Source organism: Seriola aureovittata, chromosome 17, assembly GCF_021018895.1.
Source record: "Seriola aureovittata isolate HTS-2021-v1 ecotype China chromosome 17, ASM2101889v1, whole genome shotgun sequence".
Classification (NCBI taxonomy): domain Eukaryota; kingdom Metazoa; phylum Chordata; class Actinopteri; order Carangiformes; family Carangidae; genus Seriola; species Seriola aureovittata.
This window is the reverse complement of record NC_079380.1, coordinates 11925900-11939936: the sequence shown is the minus strand read 5'-3', so window position 1 is coordinate 11939936 and position 14037 is coordinate 11925900. Positions and strand designations below refer to the sequence as shown.

General features: G+C 42.3%; 2 protein-coding genes across 6 annotated transcripts in view; one reads left to right on the top strand and one right to left on the bottom strand.

Annotated features, from left to right (window-relative positions):
- arhgap44a (Rho GTPase activating protein 44a) overlaps nucleotides 1–9876 on the top strand; it is a 28155-nt gene extending 18279 nt beyond the window's left edge. Inside the window, exons 17-23 of one of the 5 annotated variants that reach the window (XM_056401609.1) lie at nucleotides 213–230; nucleotides 337–525; nucleotides 1731–2243; nucleotides 4248–4393; nucleotides 4492–4893; nucleotides 5539–5590; nucleotides 6662–6801. In XM_056401609.1, the coding sequence (XP_056257584.1) occupies nucleotides 213–230; nucleotides 337–525; nucleotides 1731–2243; nucleotides 4248–4393; nucleotides 4492–4893; nucleotides 5539–5546 (1276 nt within the window). In that variant the 3' untranslated portion in view covers nucleotides 5547–5590; nucleotides 6662–6801. Of the gene's footprint in view, nucleotides 1–212; nucleotides 231–336; nucleotides 526–1730; nucleotides 2244–4247; nucleotides 4394–4491; nucleotides 4894–5538; nucleotides 5591–6661 lie in introns of all 5 variants that reach the window. The other 4 variants (XM_056401610.1, XM_056401607.1, XM_056401608.1 and 1 more) reach the window with 4 other exon arrangements.
- A 1424-nt stretch (nucleotides 9877–11300) lies between these two features.
- On the bottom strand, nucleotides 11301–13072 carry LOC130185248 (RING finger protein 222). Its single transcript, XM_056401612.1, has one exon. It carries the CDS (start codon nucleotides 12742–12744, stop codon nucleotides 12118–12120), a length of 627 nt encoding a protein of 208 aa, XP_056257587.1. The 5' UTR covers nucleotides 12745–13072; the 3' UTR covers nucleotides 11301–12117.
- Between the last annotated feature and the right edge of the window lie 965 nt (nucleotides 13073–14037).

Sequence of the window (14037 nt, the reverse complement as noted above, 5' to 3'; positions counted from 1 at the left end):
ATGAGCAGCTGAGGAGAAAAGCTCTGTCTGTGTGTTTGTATATTTCCAAAACCAAACAGGTTTAATTAGAAAAAACAAGCCTTTCGTTGGTGCTCAGCAGAAAAGTGCAGGCTAAGTGTGTGTAGAGTGGTTTAAATGTGGTGTTGTGAACCATGTCTGCATTACTTCTGACCTCATATCCCTTTTGCCTCTCTTCTCCCCAACTAACGCAGCATTAGGAAGATACAAAGGTACCGTATCTTGCCTTTTTCCCCACTTCTTTCCTCACTACGCCCACTCGCCTCGCCTTGTTTCTCTCATCATCATATATGACTCTGGATATGTGTTTGTCTCCAGTATGGGAGTCCGGGTTATGGATACCTCCTGGGTGTCTCGTAAAGGTTCATCCACACTGGCACGCAAGGCTTCCTCCACCCCTCCAGGCATGCAAGGCCCCGGCTCTCCTGCAGACACACTCATCCCCGAGCAGCCTGGAGAGCTCGCCACCTCGCCGTCGGCGACACCGCCACCTGGAGAAAGGTTTTGGTAAGTCACCACGGAGACGCTGCCGACACCCCAACCCCTGCCCCCCCACCCCCACCCACCCGCTCTCTCTCTCCCTCACGCATCCACTCCTTCTCATTTTTATTGCCATCACCATCATCATCACCATCATCGACTTCTCAGCTCTGTGGGATCAAGATCCTTTGCCGTGTTAATTATACATTCATTAATTTGCAACGCCTCCATGTTCTTTTTGGTGTCTTTCTGTCAGCACCTTCATGTCTCTTTCTGTTGTTATTAATATGATTTCCCACTCTCGACATTTCCTCAGTTTCTCCTGTTTTTTCAGGGAGATGTCACTGTGGGTTAAATTTTCAAAAGGATAATGACATTTTTGACTCTAACTCTGAAGGGTTTTAGTCGAAATACTGTATGGAAGTTTTGTTTCTGTACATGGCACTAAGCTTCAATCTGCAAGTCCTTGCGAGCATGCTAATATTTCCAATATCCCATTGTTGTGGCTTGGCTATCTCAGCTTTGGTCGTGAATTATTTCCTTTTCTGTTGACACTCAGACTGATTTCATCATTTTTTGGTATGATTATCATAGTTAAACATATGAATAATCACCTCATGGTCGCTGGCTCTGCCTGTGTGGCAGACAAGAGATAATATGGCTTCTGGTTTGGCTGGCTTTCCCCTCCTCTCCTGTGGCTCTTTCAGCCAATGAAAGGGTTTTGTGTCTGTTTCACACTGCCCTGGGCTGACTGCAGGACCTGCAATGCAAACAAGTCTTAGAGGATTAGGGCAGATAGGGTTTCCATATGCAGCAGTTGAGGAGATTCAGTCATCAGGTCAGCTTGATAACATTGTAAGCTGCAGACCAGCACTTTGGCTCCAGAGACAGATCCTCACAGCTCCATGCAGTGTACAGACACAAGGTGATCACAGAGGGAGTTCTACACACTCTATTCTTTTCCTTTGGCAATAAAACTTTCTTTTCTTTTGCTGTTTCTTTGTGCTTGTCTTTGTATTTGCACTAAGCTGACTGTGTGCTAAGCTTGGTGCCCACCGCCCACCGTAAAATGCAATTTTTTCTTTTTTTTTCTTCTGTTTTTGGCTACAGACCAACTAACACACTAACACCCTAATCATCAAAACAGCTTCTCCTATATCGCTCCAATGCGTCTCCCTGTTCAATCACTAGAGCTGTTTCTTTTGTGCTGTCTATTCTCTTAATATCTACAGCTCAGACAACGTGTCGCCCAATCGGCCGGACACCTCTCATGCCCACCCACCCCCAGGGGAGGACCGGCCACCCCCCCCTTACCCCACCTCCTCGTGCCACACTCTCCCCCACCACTTCTATCCCAAACCCCCACCCTGCGCTCGCCCTGTGGCACCGGGTCCAGAGTCCCAGCCCCCCGGCTCACCCCCACCCCCAGTGCGCTGGTCTGGCTTCACTCCCCCGGCCCCGCCCCCTTCCTCTTCTTCCTCCTCCTCCTCCTCGTCGCTTGACATCAATTCAAACCCCAAACCCAGCTGTCTGCACTTCCCCAAGCACAGTCCGCCAGGTGACATGTCGCATGCCCCCCCGCCAGACACTAATGCTTCACCACTCTACATCAAAACCCCCTTGGTACTAACCCGCCATGACCAGTCCCTTGGCAACCCCCCTAGCCTTCCCTCGTCCGCACCCCCGCCCCCGCCGTGGGCTGCCTGTCCATGTGCCCGAGAGAGAGGACCCCCCAGGCTGACTAGGTAAATACAACACACCCATGGCCACTATGGATGCATCACAGAGTGGCAGCTGTATCTCTCCTCTCCTCTAGCTCGCTGGCTCATATTTTCTTTTTGCTTTTTTTCCCTCCCCCTTCAAATTACATGTCTCAGATTCTGTAACATTCAGGTTGTCCGGGGATGCCTCTCATGGGGTTGCCTAGCAACTAAGGATGTTACTGGCTTATATAGCGCTCGGTTTGATGCTGGTATTGAGTAGACGATAAATACATGAACAATGCTGCATATGGCTATCACATAGCATATGAATGTATTTATTCTACAGTTTGCAGCAATTTTTTTTAGCAACCAGCAGAAGGAAAACATCCCAGCAAAGATTTTCAAGCTTATTAATGTAGTGCCTTGTTTGCAGTTAATGTCGTGGAAGCTACAGTATAGAATATCTCCATATAGTATAAGCATCTTCCTGCTACATCTAAGCTGCTGAGTTTGTATAGAGTGACTGTGGCAGTTTCCTGAGTCATAAGTCTTTGGTGTTACAATCGCACAGGACAGCATGAATCATTACAGCAAATCTTTGTCAGCGGTCAGAACAAGCTCCCTTGATAATGCTCCCTCTTGTGATTCGGTAGCTCCACAATTTCCCATTCAGATGGCTTATTTGTTGGAGGGCACACAGCTCAAAGGGATGGCAGGAGATTGCAGTTAATTAGATGTCACATAATCCTAAATGCGACTACGATACTGCAGTATCGGTGCTCCTTGTGGGTGAGACTTCATGAGCTAAGTCTTGTATTCGCAGCTATACTAGTGATTGAATGCATCCTTGCTGCAGATAAACTCACATCAGTGAGAAGACAATACAGCAGGTTAGGTTTGTGTTTTAAAATGAAAAAGCAGGGAAAAAATATACGATACATGAAATGATATTCCCATTTCTGGTGTCTTATATAACATCATTTTAACTTCACTGAAGTTTGCTTAAACTTAAAGATTATATGTATGGATTTTGGCATCATCATTCAGAAGTTGAAACAATTAATAATGTTTATTGACTGCTCATGCAGTTTGTTTTCAGAGCGAGGGTGCATAAAGTTGGTTCTTGATTAGGTGCGCTTGCTGTCTTCATCGTTGCCTGCAGTACCGTAAAGTAGGTTTAGATGTATCTTGTCACATGAAGATCTCTGATCTATTTTCTTTGCCTCTTCACAACTGTTTATATTTTGTAGAAATCAGATTAATGCTTAAGACAGTTAATGTATGAGCATTCATTAATGCTACTTCTACTACAAATATGTAGACCCTCTGTTCGCTAATGCTGGAAAGAATTCTATCGAGCTCAGTGGCGTTTTGGTCAGGAATCCATCCTGAGATTGGAATCTTGTGAGTTCACTTCAGACCCCAGCTGAGCTGCAGTTCAGTCAACACCATAAATTTACTTTGGTTCAGATCACTAAGCTTTTGTTCTGAGTCTACTGAGAGGAAATACTTTTGTTTTTCTCTTTTTTATTCTAATTGAAATTTGTGATTTTTTTTTATAACTAACACATCATTATTGTATCCATCTGAATGTTGGTGAAATGTTTAGAAATGTTCACTGGGTTTGTCAGGCAGCATCTGTTTGTTAACAATGCCATCTAACTTCATTATTTCACTAAGAAATAGATATATACACATTCTCAATCCCTGGGTGGTCAATCATATTTTCATCAATGAAAAGCACAAGACTAGATGCTCAGTACTAGTAGTTGATCTACTGTTTGAACATGCAGCAAGATTTGACTCTTTAGGGACTTATCTGAACCATTTGTACCTAAAACTCTTATATAAAAGGTGTTTAAAAAGATATGACACTGTTTGGTCTGTAAACTTCGGTAACATTGGTAACAGCAAACCTAAAAGTAGTGACACACTCATAAATGATGATGGTCATGGTGGTGGCAATGTACATGAGGAATACTGACAGTTCAGAGTGTAAATATGTCTGATGGTATTCGCACACTAATGTCTGCCTGTCTTTTTCAGTTCATTGAAGAGTAAAGAGCTCTCCCCTGTAATTGGACACAAAGCCATCCAGGTGGCAGGTCCAACGGTCCCTCCCAGCAGCAGTCCTCAGAGCAGCAGCCAGTCCCCCCACTCCACAGAGCACAGTCCACACACCCTGCGCAAAGGTCAGCACCTCTCTCAGTCTGAGCTTACATTGAGTTTAAGCGGACGTATTTTGATTCTGAACAGGAGAAAGTAATATTACTGTGTTCTGTGTTTTCAGGTTCCAAGAAGTTGGCCCCTGTGCCTCCCAAGGTCCCTTATGGCCAGTCTGGCGGGATGTCCGACCAGTCCACAGGTCAGCCGTCACCGGTCAGCCTGTCTCCCACACCCCCTAGCACCCCCTCCCCTTATGGACTGGCCTGCCCTCCAGGGCAAGTGCCCCCATCCTCCCCTGGGCAGACCCCACTGGGGGCGCCCCACTCTATTTCGTCCCCTCCCTCCCTGACCGGAACGCTCACCAAGTCTCGGCCCACCCCTAAGCCCAGGCAGAGACCCAGCCTGCCCCCTCCTCAGCCTCCCACAGCCCCTCCGGGGTTCTCTGGCCTGGCCACGGCCCCAGTTCCCCAGCCCCTGGAGCAGGGCCTCCTGGATGGACTGTCTCCTGGGGAGAGCATGTCTACAGGTAAACATCAGCCCTTGGCAACAACACCCCCGCCACCACCACAGGTGGGGCTGCAGCGGCCCTCTCTCAGACTCGCTGTGGCTCTGTCCAATGGAGACGGTGGACGAGTGTAGGACTCTGTAGGACTTGTCACTGTAGATATAAAAGATCCCTGTCCCCTTTACTGACTGTTCCCAAACGAATGTCTGAATGAATAAAAGTTGCCTTTTAGACACAGATGCCTGACAATGATACAATGTAAATATTAGCATTTTTGTGCTACCGTAGTGAGCAAACCTCCTGACCTATGTACTCATTGCTTGTGTTATGTGATGATGTTTCTGGGTAATGTGTGGAAACATCAGAGAAGCATAGCTCGTCCTGCTTGTATGGAAGTTGCCATTAGATTCATCATGTGCTCTCTGTTTATCTGTGTTACCCAGACCCTCACTCGGCAGAGGTAGGTCAGAGGCTTACACAGTTCACACCAGTCCAGTCTCTCTTACTGCGTAGCAGGCGTAGAAACCTAGCCAGACAAACCCCACATTATATCTACAGTATGATGTTCTGATGATGAGGTGTTCTGTCAATATATACCAGTCATTCTGTCACTTTGTTATATTTATCATTCTCTTGTTCCCCCTGCTACTATTGTGTACCTTGCAGCTGTGTGAGGCCAGGGATTCAGTGTGGGCTAAGTGTGAGGGGGACTTTTAGGGTAAGCCAGACCGCCCCCGCCCCATGCGCTCCATCTCACTGCCTGGCCTCGTGCTGTGGCTGCCTCTGGGGTCTCCTGCAGCCTGCCTCAAACAAACCCACCCGTAGCTCTCAATCAGAACATTCTCCCTAATTCCCTGTTAGCGGGTTGACATTATTGACTCTTTGCATGGTGTTGCGGTTCAACCAATAATGCATGGCTTAAGGACTTCCCAGAGTGCACCACACTGCGCTCACATTGCAGACGCCGTCGCTTATAAAGGTCCATCTTAAAGCCCCCTCCCCCCTTCTCCTTTCGTTCCCCATTCCCAGCCCTATGCCAGCAGACATTCCCCCTCTAACGCTCCTGCCACCGGTACCGGGGGGCCACAGGTAACCCCCAATCCTCCTTTGGCAGGTTCATCGCTTTTTATAACCTCTGCTCCCTCTTACTACACTGCCACGCTCCATCTCATTCCTACACAGGAGTAGTCTTCAAGTCTCTGCTTGGACCTGCTGCTCTCAGTAAATGCAGCAGCACTTGAGAATATATCTATATTTAGAGCAAATATCCAGTCCTCATGAGATTCCCATCGTTACTTCAAGTGCACTTGGTGTCTTGGTGCCATTTTTCAACAGAGTTCCACACACATCTTGTTGCCTCTGTGTTGGTTAACCGGCCATTGTTGTAAACGTGTGCAGTACTGTGTCATTGTGTAGTCATTTTGACCTGTTATTGTATTTTCCCTGACAAAGTATCTGTTGTTGTTGTCTCAAAAGACACAAGAAGCTGTGACACACCACACTAGCCGCTAGCAAGTTTGTTCCGGTGTGACTAGCGACACATTGGAAACATCCCTGTGTAGAATGTGAAGCACATGTAATCTACTGATTCCTTCAATCAGGGCAGACATCATATGCCACTTACCATGAGTTCAGACTCAAAACGATTAATATTATTTCTGCTCTCTTCCGTTTTTTACACCTCATTATCATCATCATACGCCCCTCTTCTCCTCCTTCTCTTGCTCTTCATCGCCATTCCCACCATTCTGCTCACCATACTCACCTCTCCCACCATGCTCACCATTAGATATCTTCAATTATGAAATCCCCTCCATCAATGTCAATCTGGACAGCCTCATCGATGAGTTCAGCGGTGCCCCCTGCAGGAGGTCCCTCGCAGTGACAGACTCTCCAGAGGGGGATGCTGTGCCTGAGGAGGAGCCCCAGAGCACCACTCTATGACCTATGACCCTAAGGCATCACAGCTTACCAGCACCCCTATGGCTGTACATACTCTTAACTGTCGCCGCCAAGGCCTGATGGAAACACCAATTGGCCTCACCAATGCCCACCTGAAACCAGAACTTGAACCTTCCCTCACATCTGCTACAGGCTGCAAAGAAACTCATCTCTTACAATTGCTCGCTAGTACATAAATGTGACTACAAAAAAAAAAAAAACACCAAAATGCCATAGTGGAGGAACAGTTGCCTTTAGGAGGAAAGACTGGAATATAGATGAGTATTACATTAAATGATTTTCTCAGTTTCTTTTTCTTTTTTTTGCTTTGCTTTGTTTATCTTTGTTATTTGATGCAGTGGTCTGTATTTTCTGTGCATTTTTCAGTTTCTTTTTGCCTTATTCGAACATGCAATCAAATTGCAATTTGATATTCATGAGTTGTACAACTTTTGGTTAGGGAAACTCAGATCCTGACATGGTTAGGAGCAAAGCCCATCCTCAGGGTGAAACAGAGAGACAGAGAGTAATCTGGTTATATTTCTCACAGGGTATTCAAGCTTTGTGCACATTAGGGAAACGCTGAGCCCGGCAGGTTTCGCATGCAAGATGAAAACATTTAATGCAGTGTTGATTCTTATTGTCGTACCCCGTTTTGATTTCCCCCTCTTCTATCACACATTACAACTGTAGTTCTTTACCTGACATTTACCTTTATGCAGGTGAACTCACTTTAACTCACTTTATACCAGCACAGTATGAGAAGAATGTTCTTGTAAATTGAAGTTTTTGAACTTGCACCTGTTTTTCAGTTGTGAAGAAAGCACCAAGATGTGTTTGCATGACAAGCCAAGATGACGGAAGGGCCTCAGAGTGGCAGTGTTTTATTTTGTGTGAGTGTTTTTGTCGTTGTTGTTGTTGTCCTTGGAGAGTAGATTTACACCACCCACGTGCTGTTACAGTTTTGATGATAATGGATGGATGACTACACTGCCTTTAGGTTCATATGATTCTCTCTCTTAACCTTGTTTCAAGTGCTTCAGGTTCAGTGACCTTTGACCCCTAGTGTAAATACAAAGACTGTACATAAATTGATGTATATAAATCTGAGAGGAAAGTATATGTAAAATGCATATCTTGAATATATATAATAATAATATATGTGCTGATATTTATCATGTGTAGAAAATGTAATGATTAAAAATTTGATGTTATTTTTGTCCCTGCACACAATGAACAGGTCTACTGTAGATTCATAATCTTTCACGTTGACACCAGGTAACGACGATGCTGCAGCAGAAATGCAGAATGTTATTTCTGCCAGAAATCAATCGTAGTCTTTCTAATTCTGTCTTTGCTTCTTTGTCTTCAGACAACACTAATGAGTTACAATGTCCTATCTTTTCTTCTTTTTTTAATCAGTTATTTAATAGATTCCAGTGTAAATAAGTAGATCACTTTGACCCTGCTTGGACCATTTAATGAATCCATAATGAGGCTAAATGTATAGCCCTAAGCTTATATTGTTAGACTGACTACAACAAAGTAAAAAAATTGCTTAATCAATTAAGTTAATCAAAAGTTAATGTGTAGTCAATCACTGTCTAAATTGTTGGTTTTCTCACCACAGTAATTAGAGGTGTTTCAAATTCATCAGATAACAGATGCTGCAGTGTCACTTTTTTTAATTTAATACAGAATGTCTTAGGACAATGATTTTGTCAATTTAAGTGCAATTACAGTGTTTACTGATCCACCTCAGTTCAAAAAGTGGTCAAAGTCACCCTTCCCAAACTTTCAGAAAAAAAGCCATTAATTTTATTGCAAAGCAATTATCATTTCTTTTTCTTTTCAACTTTGTGTTTTTTTTTTTTGTTGTTGTTGTGTGTGTGCGTGAGTTAACTTCTTACAAACTGAATTCTAGATTAACCTCTCTCCAAAAGTGATCCATGGTATGCCTCAGTGTGTGTTCTCAATGGACTATGTTTATGAAGATTTTTGGTGATGTTGATAATTATATTGATAGCTGTGGTGATTATTTGACAATTGCAAGTGCCCTCTTACACTGGTTGTTATTTTTGGAACTATAGGCATAATCAATGTGTACTAGAGGTTTAATTGTCTGTGCTGGATCCATACATTTATACGAGGAGGCAGGGGTATCTCTGAATGTGACTCACTCAGATCTCAAACGGTAGGGTATACCTGTTTTTCTAATACCTAACAGGATGAATGAAAGCTAGTTTTTGGATGAAGGTTAATTTGGGCCTGTTGGCTTGTATTATTACCAGTACAGGGCAGTATTACTGTAATGCTTTTGTGCATCATAACTGGAACTTACAGCCACCTAAAAGCATGCATTCATATTCATTATAGGTGTTATTACTATGCTGCTGAAAAGAAAAAAAATGTCTGTATCCTCCCCCAAAAACATCATGATTTCATCTCATATCTAATTTCAGCCAGTAAATGAACTTTACGGCTGTTTTCAAGAGCATATTCATCAGAGCCACCTTTTGCACCTAAGACTACACTGTTACATAGTTTTATCAAGCATTTCAACTACTGTAGGCCTATATTTCCTATCTCACCTCACCACCGAGTATGTTGGTCTCAAGTAAAGCTCAATTTGTTTACATTTTGTCGGGAGGGGGGGATTTTAAATGAGAAAAAAGGGAAAATCTGAAAAAAGTGTCATGCATGCGCTTAGATAGTCTTTTGATAATCCACGTTTTGTGTCAATCACTGTCTTTTTAGGGATTGTAAGAGGGGTAATGAATAAAACGTAGTGATGGACTCTAGAGAATGTGGATCACGATGAATGGTCCTTTGTGAGCAATACGGTAGAGGAGTGGATGTTGCCTGTGGATGTACTGCCTCCTTCTGCTTTCACTACTAGTGTACAAACAAAAACCTGCCGCTTGTCAAGCCCACCATGCCCACCCCTTCCTCCTCTGCTTAGCATATCAAGTGGAACACAGTGTGTACTGTGAAGCCTACCTGCAATCCTTATCAGAATGTCAGAAATAAATATATATATTAAACTCTACATTTTTAATAATGTCACCTGGTTCATGTGGGTTTTATTTCTGCTTTTTTATATTTCTGTAGAAAAATATAATTTTTTTTTTATTGGACAGTTGATCCTGATGACCGAACTGTTACTTTTGTTTGCCCATAAAGTGTCACAGTTTAAGTGAAAATAATCTTAATAAAGGCAGTGTTAGCAGACATTTCTCCTTCAAACTAAACTAAAAGTAAGAACATAACAGATTTGGGTATCTCAACCTTGTTTTTTCTTCATCTTACAACCTCTCAGATGTATATTGTGGTATTAGAAGAATTTAAAAAGCTTCTGTGCTAACCCATTATTATTATCATTCTTATATTTAATATGATTTCACAAGGGAAATTTTATTGTAGAATTTGTTCTTTTATGGTAGTACTAAGTACATTTTTTTAATAATACATCTGTACTTTCACTTAAGCACAATTTTTAATGCAAAGCTTTTACATGTAATGGGGTATTTGCACACAGTTGAACTGACGCTTTTACTTAAGTAAAGCATGTGAGTACTTCTTCCACCTCTGCCTAAATTCTGGGAATCTATACAACAGCATGAGAATATGGAGAAACCTAAAAGCTGGTTCACTGAGCATTTTTCACTTCCATGATTTGACCTGAATAAATTCCTATAGCATTACTTTTTGTACTACTACTACTTTTTCAGCTCTTATCTCTTTACCATGACTTTAGGGTTAATTTGGGTCCATGCACTGACATGCAAGCCACAAACTGGACCTAAAAAGTCTGACTCATCAAATGGATTTAGTCATTGTTATCGTCCTCCCATACTCAGAGAAACCAAGTTGAAGCTGAAAAGCAGAAACCTCTTCGAGCGTGTAACCAGTAGGACTGGCCCGGCAGGATGACTGAAGGCTTGCCACAGGAGGAAACTAGGAGTGTCAAAGTTTGTCAGGATGGCTCTGATAGAGAACTAATCTTTAATTTCTTACATAATACACAGCAAGTGCAACTTAGGTATATTGTAAAAATGATTTAACTCTGCCCAAGAGCAATTGACATTAGACTTATCTCCAAGAAATTGATTGGCATGTTATCTTATTTTTAGTTGTTTGTTTTTTTTTTTTCATCATTTCTGTTCTCATTTTTGCCAAAATAAACATAACAACCCCCTCTCTGCTGTCTCAGAGATCTGTATTCGTAAAGATTCAGTGGTAATCCAACGCTGCAGTGCAGCAGCAGTGTATCTCCTTACAGCAACCAACCAGACTCAGCTCATCCCACCTGCTAGTCTATCTCCTTCAGACTGTCATGGGAGCATCAATTATTTCTGACTGAAAGTTTTGAAGGTGACTCTGTTTACAGCGTCTTTGTACAGACTGCAAGGGAAACAACTCACCTGCTGTAAAGGATGTTACTGAAAGGCTAAATACAGCCATTAGCTAAATCCAGTTATCTGCCAATTAAACACTTTTTTACAGGTTTAAGGGTGTTAATTGTATGAGAGTGTGTTTTTTTTTTTATGTCTGACACCTCTACTTGTGATGTAAGGAGAGAAGGTCTGTCAACGTGACACCCCGACACTTTGCTCCCTCACTTAACCAAGCAGTTTGCAGCTTTTGCAAAGTTATTGCCTGCTGCTTGGAAACAGGGTATCCAACAACAGGGTAACACAATGATGAATTGAACTGCTTGAACAGCAATGGGATTATAGGGTTAAATAGTTTTTATTGCCTTTTTTTCTCACAAACCCTTTTTTTTAAATTGTTTAAACTAGATCTCCAAAATGTCCACTCTCATTGAATTCAGAAGTTTTCAGATGTCCGTTGATATTGTTATAATTTCCTGCATTTCTTGCATTTTCAGAAAACAGGTAGAACTTGTCACAGACAGGAATGCAAAACAAAAGGCTTAGCTGTCAGGGCTTTTCTAACCTTTACTTTGCTTGACTGTTGCTTGGTAATACACATAAAAGAGGTGGGCATGCCAATAAACTCCCTGTCTTTTCCCTAAAACCAGGGAGGGGAATGACAATGCCTGATCATATCTTTAAAATCATGTTGCAAATTAAGATATATAGCTTTCCTGAATTGTACATTTTCAGCAGATTGGTTGTACATTGATGCTCAGATTATTTTTGATCGGGCAAGTCCAGTTTCACACACTTCATTGGATAGCTGATGGATAAATTTGTGTAGGAGAGTTTTTTTCTCTAAATGTCATTTCATCATTCATCATCATCATTGGCACTTCATAATCCAGACTCCCACATCACTGTGCTATGCCAACAAAATCCAGGGTAAAGTCGCAGCCACCATTGCCAGTATGGTAAAGGCTGACAGCAAAACGAGGAGGCATCGGGCAGTTGTGCAAATCCTGCGCCTTCGCCTGCGCTGGGGTTGAACCACAGTCATCACAACACTGAGCGCATCTTCTTCAGCCATGGGTCGCCCTTGAGCGCTTATGATAAAGATCTGAGATGTAGTATGGCTGGGGCTGATCAACCGCTGTCGACGGACTCGCTCAGAGATCCCCCTGAACAGATCAACGATCCAATTAACTCCCCTAAGTGAACTGTTCCACGATGCGCGCCGTGCGTCCTGGAGCTGTCCCAGTGACAGAGGGAGAGGCACCTCCAGGGTCTGCGCTTCATGTGGATCTGGATCCTTGTCCGCCGCGAGGGACCCCAGCGCTTCCTTTTGTTTTTTGATGAATGTGAGATGCCGGCAGATAGGGCAAACGATCGTGTCTCTGATGTTTCCATCGCTACTGACAAGGGTTTTGACCAGGCAGTCGTGACAGAATACATGCCCGCAGCTCAGAGTCCTTTCAGCGCCCGAAAGACACTCATAGCACACTGGACACTCTCGCGCGTCCTCCTGGCCATCGTCCTTGTAAAATGCCATAGAAGGAAAAACAACTGCAGCAAGAGAGTTGAGCTAATAGCGTAATTATTCCGTCTAAAATTAGACTCCTTGGTAAATGTGGTGTGAAGTCCTCTCCAAGTGATGTTTTCATCAGCGCATGACTTTCCTTACTTTCGGCTGTCAGTGGAGGCGGGAGTGGCGCCTTGTCAAACAGGGCCTGCCACCTGAGGCTGCAGTCACTTGACTGATTGGGCCCCCTGAAAGCATTATTGGCAGTTCAAGTGCAGAGCTGGTTCACATTCCATGTTCTTCATATAAGGCCATTTATCCTGGCTTTCTTTGAAGATTGGTAACATAATATTTTTCAAAGCGGCATCTTGTAAGTTTGAGTTCACATTAACAGTTTCAAATCAATGCTACTTAAAAGCCTATTTCTTGTTTTTTGGTCTAATGTCTTCTCTGAGATACATTTACTGGGGAAAAATATACCTACTGCCAAAAAATAAAGATTGCAGTGGAGTAAGCCATTCATGAATATAGAATATAAAACCATCACGGTACATTTCAAAACTAACATTGGTTCAAAAATTTGATTTATAGACAACTATTGGGTTGGCTAAAAATGTTAGGCTGATGTTCCCTAACCATGTGTGGTGGTTTATTACCTAACATCATATGCCACCTTGTGGTCAAAGCAGTGAAAACAATGTTGCTACAAATCTACAATCTAGTCCAATAAAGGTGCGGCTGATTCTAGCAGATCTATCTTTTTTTTTTTTTTAGCTTTTATTTACAGTCCAAGTATTAAGCATTGTAAATTGATATCACCTTTAAGTCTTACAAATGGGGGAAAACAAAAATATAATGGACAAGGACAAAGACAGTAAAAAGAAAATAGAGTAAATAAAGAAATCCTAAAGATTGAAGGGTTTTCAAAATTGTAGTTATAATAGCCTAATCAATCGTACTCTAAATTTTATGAAATTTTAGAGTTTATAAAATATGCCAAAAGAATATGTATATTTGTAATCTTTTAGAAAAACATTTTCAATAAATATTTTTCCATTATAATTATCACATTTGTAATAAAACATATTTCACAATATATTATGAGATCATTAACAAAAAGTTTAAAGTATAAAATGACAACTAAATCTTTCTCTGTTCGTGCAATTCAATATGTACATTATTGTATTTTAGAATTTGTTATGTGTAGAGCTCCTATAAATGGTTCGCAGTATAATACCTTTATGTCACATCTAGTAGATCTGTTTCTATAGTAGCCCTACCCATTTCTGACGTAACCTAGAATTACGTCACCGCGCACGTCCA